The sequence below is a fragment of the Pseudophryne corroboree genome, chromosome 9, assembly GCF_028390025.1.
Source record: "Pseudophryne corroboree isolate aPseCor3 chromosome 9, aPseCor3.hap2, whole genome shotgun sequence".
Lineage (NCBI taxonomy): Eukaryota > Metazoa > Chordata > Amphibia > Anura > Myobatrachidae > Pseudophryne > Pseudophryne corroboree.
The window spans coordinates 148,301,783-148,307,782 of NC_086452.1; the positions used below are offsets into that span (position 1 = coordinate 148,301,783).

Below are 6,000 nucleotides of genomic sequence, written 5' to 3' on the forward strand. Positions count from 1 at the left end.
CTCTGTAAACTTTATACAGTATTGTGCATTTTGTGTGATGATTGGTGGTTGATGAAGAATAATTAGACAGCTGTTGTGGCTTGTCTATTCAGTTTGTCAACCAATAAGTGCCGCATTTCAGTTCGCTTAGAAGAGTTTTAGTTGCTGCCTTTTATAATACTAACAGTTGGGAGAAGGGTGGTTTTATTGATAAAACAAATTTCCTTTGATGTGACAAAATTCTGTGAAGGAATTTACAATTGTTTTTTCAATACAAACTAGAAATTCTATTGCAGTTTGGTTAGCGGGGCATATTATATTTTATATCATATACATGTGGAGGAGAATTATACTATTATTATTAGGCACTATGCATTATAACTATAAAATTAGAATGTTTTATTTATGTAGCTCTTACATTTATTGCACATTTCTTATTACTGTGATATAATTATATAATGTACAGATGTGTCCTTCTACATCTAGCCTCAATACGCCACACAGCGGGAAATGCCTGGAGTCAGAGAGGTGACTAGCAGCGTCATCTGTCTTTTTTTTTTTTTTGCCAAAAAATGCATCTTACTCATAACGTAATACGCCTGGACGCACCCGGAGACTGTGCTAAGTAATTTAGTATGCGACCCTTGGGGATGCAGTTATTTTCAGTCCGGATTCCGGCAGTCGACATACCGATGCCAGAATTACGACACCTGTTGAAATGCCAGCAGTCGGAATCTCGCCCGCCTCCCAGAATACCCACTTGGATTCACACCACCACCCAAGGTGGAATTTTGGCAAGCGCAGCGAGACTGCGAGGGGATGCACTATTTCATATCGAATCCCACCCTTGTTTTATCTGTGTATGACTGAGTATGTATATGTAGCAAAACGGAACTTGACAAGAAAAAAAAGCCGCAGTCACTTCATCGTAGCACTTTGTGTGCATCTGAGTCTTTGGGCGGTATTCAAATGACTTATCACGCCTAATCTCCTTTCTAAAATTATCCCCATTATCGCGGATGTCACACCCATAGTAATCACATTTAGCTGTGTAAAGGGTTGGGCGCCTCGCTACTCCTGGGGTAGTGAGCTGATATAATGGTACCACACCCCCGAGGGCAGAACCAGAACGCGTGAGGAAAGGGGTGAAAAGAATTGAATTCCGCCCTTTGAATCTACATACAGATATACAAGTGTCACATATCAAATTAATTAGCACATTTTCCTGCGTACTAGCTGTATCACCCTGTGACTAATAATATGCATGTTTGGTAAAAAAAAAAAGGAAAAAGACACCTGACCCTAGCAGATTCTCATGGGACCTAGCGTGCCAAGAGGGGCTGTTTGGCACGACTGCAGCAAAGATGTATGGCGACACATCTATACTTTGGTTTATTTGGCATTTGCTTCAAATAAAATCCATGTGATATAAACATATAGTAATTGCCTTAAAGCTCTCTACATATATAAGAACTCGCATTTACAAAATACCTTGCAAAATGTCATTAGGATTCATTCTGAACATCATATTAGAATGTAACATAGTAGATAGATAGATCTCATGGCGTCCTGTCAGAACAACAAAGTTCTTGCATATGGGTCAAGAACAAATGATCCCAGAGCGATCTTTGTGGATGCCCTGTCGGTGATATGGGATTTTCATCTGGCCAATGTGTTTTCTCCAATCACCTTATTACCCAGGGTGGTGAGAAAGATAAAGCAAGGAAAAGGTGCCGTGATACTAATAGCTCCGGCTTGGCCCAGAAGACATTGGTACACAAATCTGCAGAGAATGTCGATAGATGATCCATTCCTGCTCCCTCAACATCCAGATCTACTGACTCGGGGTCCTTGTTATCACAGATATCTGGATCGACTGTCTTTGACGGCGTGGCTCTTGAGACCTCTATCCTCAAGTCAAGGGGACCTCACAACAGGTAATTCAAACAATGCTCAAAGCAAGGAAACCTTCCTCAGCTCAAATTTATCACCAAATATGGCAAACCTATATTCATTGGTGCAGTGAACGGAAAATGGACCCTCGGTCTTTCAGAATTTCCAGGGTCTTAGCATTCCTTCAGGCAGGAATGGATAAAGGTTTGAAGATGGCTTCATTGAGAGTGCAAGTGTCAGCATTGACTGTATGGTTCCAAAAGAAACTTTCCAACTTACAGGATGTGCGTACTTTTTCCAGGGAATGCTGCACATTCATCCTCCTTTTGTTCATCCTACAGTGCCTTAGGACTTAAGTTTAGTTCTAAAGTCCCTTCAAGTTGCCCCATTTGAACCACTTAATAAAGTGGATCTTAAATGGTTGACAGCTAAAGTTCTCTTTCTAATGGCCATGGCATCAGCTAGAAGAGTGTCAGATTTACGGGCAATGTCTTGTCGTTCCCCTTTTCTGATTTTTTTATCTAGATAAAGCAGTTCTTAGAACTAGATCTAGGTATCTTCCTAAGGTGGTGTCTAAATTCCACCTTAACAAAAAAATTGTAGTCCCAGTTTTCTAGGAACCAGACCTTTCTGCGGGAGATGCATCACTGGACGTGGTCCGTGCCTTAAGGATCTATGTGGATCGTACCAGTGCCATCAGAAAGACAGATTCTCTCTTCAATCTCTATGGATTTCAGAAGAGAGGATGACCTGCGGATAAGCAGACACTAGCAAGGTGGCTTCGGATGACGATTTCAGAAGCATATTCTCAAGCTGCTCTCCCTGTTCCGGCTAATGTCTCTGCTCACTCTACTCGTAAGGTAGGTCCATCATGGACAGCACAACGTGGTGCTTCAGCAGAACAGATATGTAAAGCATCCACATGGTCTTCTATTAACACATTCATTAGACATTATGCAATGGATACCTTTGCCTCTCAGGACACTGAATTCGGGCGAAAGGATTCTCCTGTCCAATCGGCACCGTCCCCACCACTAAATTCCTTTATTAAATCCTATTGTTATCCTGTTGATAAACATGTGGACCCTGCCGGAGAAATATACATTATGGTAAGAACTTACCGTTGATAATGGTATTTCTCCTAAGTCCACAGGATCCAGAGGGATCCCACCCTGACACACCTTATTTTAGGAACCTTTTACTCACTAACCTCTTCCCTCTTGTACGGAAGGGTGTGCATGTGTGTTTTTCTCGCCTGATTAGGGCTATCGATGATGCTCCTGCCTTGAGCTTTGAGAATACAACTGATTGATCTGAGCCAGGAGGCAGGGATATATGGACGGGGCCCGTTGCATGTTGGGAGGCCGAAAGCTTTGACCTGTTGGTGCAAATCCGCTGTCGCTTCATCATATTCCAATGTTATCCTGTGGACTTAGGAGAAATACCGTTATCAACAGTAAGTTCTTACCATAACGTATATTTCTTAAGTCTCGGGGAGAAGGGAGGTGTGGATGGTGGCACTGGGGTGCCAGAGCAAGTCTCAGTGATTTTCCTTAACCATAACAATTTTAGGAAAAAGCAGACATGGGGGTAAATTTACTAAGATGGGAATTCTATTTAAAATGGGATGTTGCCCATAGCAACCAATCAGATTCAAGGTATTATCTTTTAGAAGGTGCTAGTTAAATGAGAAGTAGAATCTGATAGGTTGCTATGGGCAACATCCCATCCTAAATAGAACTCCCATCTTAGTAAATTTACCCCATGTTCTGGAGATGCGTGATAAAAAGATGCAGTGATTTTCTATAGAAAATCACTGCATCACGCCGTGGGGCTTTTCTAATTTCTTGTGGTCAAAACCACCGAAGATGCTGCAACTTTGAAACTTACCCCCAAACCTCTCATTGGTCAAGCCAGTTTTTATACAGTTGCAAGTACAGTGTATTTTTACTATTTTAATTCTAAATTAAAAATGTACATGACGTACCTTTGTACTTTTTTGCCTTCTGGAAATACAGTATGTGAATTATTGATCCTTTCCAATATCAGCTAAACCTCCCATTGAGAAGAAAAGCAACAGGGTTTCTGTCCAACCTGAGCTTACCTTAGGATACTTACTCTACTATTTGGCAGGTGTACTATCACCACCACCACCACCTGCCACTGTAAAGGAGCAGCTACATCTGCAGCAGGAGCTAATATACTGTAAACAACTATTTTTCAATGGAATTATCTTTCAGTAAGTTAAATGCAGCTGTAATCTCCAAAGCTAACGTGATCGACATTTGATAGGTACATACGATAGAACATTAGTGTTAATATTCTGACAATTTTTATGTTCTTAAGTGTTCACATCTAATCTATTCAGTAACCCATTTATATTCAAAAATATATAACCTTTATAGTTCTTATTGCATCTAAAATCTATACAAGTACAGTCAGTAGAAGATGTCAGTAAGTGCCATTTTTCTATAATTATCTGCTCTTGAGTGCCATAAACTGCCTCTTGTGGGGGTTTTTTAAGAACTTTTGTCAAATTGAGAAAAAAAAGCAGCAGCACCTAATTTACATACTGTATTAAAATTAACTTGTCAGCATCACATGTAATTGTCTTAAACTAGAACATACTATTCTGTGCAGTGGTGTGGCTATATTATATTACACTCTTTTAAAAGTAAAGCTAGCTAAACTGCCTTGTATCTATATAGTATTTGCCTTTTACATGTGCTATTTGATTTTTATAAATGGTATTTGGTTTTTATAACCTCCATTTGTCTTCTCTCCTGTAGTGCCTTGCCACTTGGGAATCCTTTCTTACATCTCAGTCATGTGACGTACAAGAGAAAGATGGATCCTAAGGACCATGGACTAGCTCTGTGTATTCATTAAATGCCAACTGACCAAAGAAGTGACCTTATTTATATAAGGACCAACTGGACATAGATAGGTAATATATCCTCTAACATATAAAAAGCACAGTCGAAGCTATGTCTGCCACAGTATTCCAGACACCAAAAAGAACTGTTAATCATGGATTGAATCCTCAGCTGCCAAGTCTTCCAGTACTGTTTTATATGCATGACAGGCATTTAGATAGGGCTGTGTAAATCATGTATCTTTATTGCTCAACCTTTTATATCTAGTAATTGTTTTAAATATTATGCAAAACAAAACATTTTAATTAAAGTGTTTCATTTTACCTGTATTATATGCATGTGATTTATTATGGTTTGCGCAAAAAAAACAGGACATAGGGAGACGGAGAACAAGATGTTACTTACAAATAATATTTCAAAACATGTTTGTGATAGACAAGTGCACACACATAATGATTAAGGCAGTGTCAGTGTGACCCAAACAACCGACAAGCAGCTTATTGCCAACATATTTAGAAATTCCTCATATGTAAAGTGAATCTAATACTTGCTCAAAGCTACTTATTCAGATTTGAAAATTGTCATATTGGTATATTGAATAGTATTGACAGATGCGACCATCCCATGTAGGAACAGGTGCAGGGTGCCACAACATTTTTAGGTTGGGGCAGGGGGGGATATATAATGACATTTTTGTGCCCCTAAATTGCTGAATTTCGCCCTCTCGGGGGCAGCTGGCCTATCTGTCTGGGGGGGGGGGGAGGATACTGTGAGGGAGAATGAATGAATGGGAGCTGATGGGGAAGAGGAGAGGAACATGAGGCACAGGGGAGAAGAGGGCAAGGCTGGTCCCAGAAGAGGGTCCAGCTCATAGTAAATAGCCACACTCAGTAGGGACTGGTGCTAGGTGCTGTATGGAGGAGTGCCCTGCTGGTGGGGGCAGAAAAGGTCTGTGGAGAGGGAGGAGGTGAAGCAGCCATAAAGGGCATTATCTCCATCCTGACACTGCCCATGGTAAACACTAGATTGGTTGTGGGGGAAAAATGGCGCACAGGGCTACCCTATTGCAGGTATAGTATATCAAAAAACCGGAATATAGAAAAATAACTTTAGATAAATATTACCCTTCTTGTGGGCAAAACAAATTGTTACTCTGACAAATAGAAGAAGCCGGCGGTGCTCCCTTAAGTTGTAAAGAACAAGTTACATAAATATACAGGAAGAAAAGACAACTCTTTTTGATGGGGCACTC

General features: G+C 40.5%; 1 protein-coding gene across 1 annotated transcript in view; it reads left to right on the top strand.

Annotated features, from left to right (window-relative positions):
• Positions 1–5,077, top strand: part of SNX7 (sorting nexin 7) — a 246,637-nt gene extending 241,560 nt beyond the window's left edge. The window contains exon 9 of the mRNA XM_063939844.1: positions 4,662–5,077. Coding sequence (XP_063795914.1) covers positions 4,662–4,730 — 69 coding nt within the window. The 3' untranslated portion in view covers positions 4,731–5,077. The remainder of the gene's footprint in view (positions 1–4,661) is intronic.
• Positions 5,078–6,000: the final 923 nt, after the last annotated feature.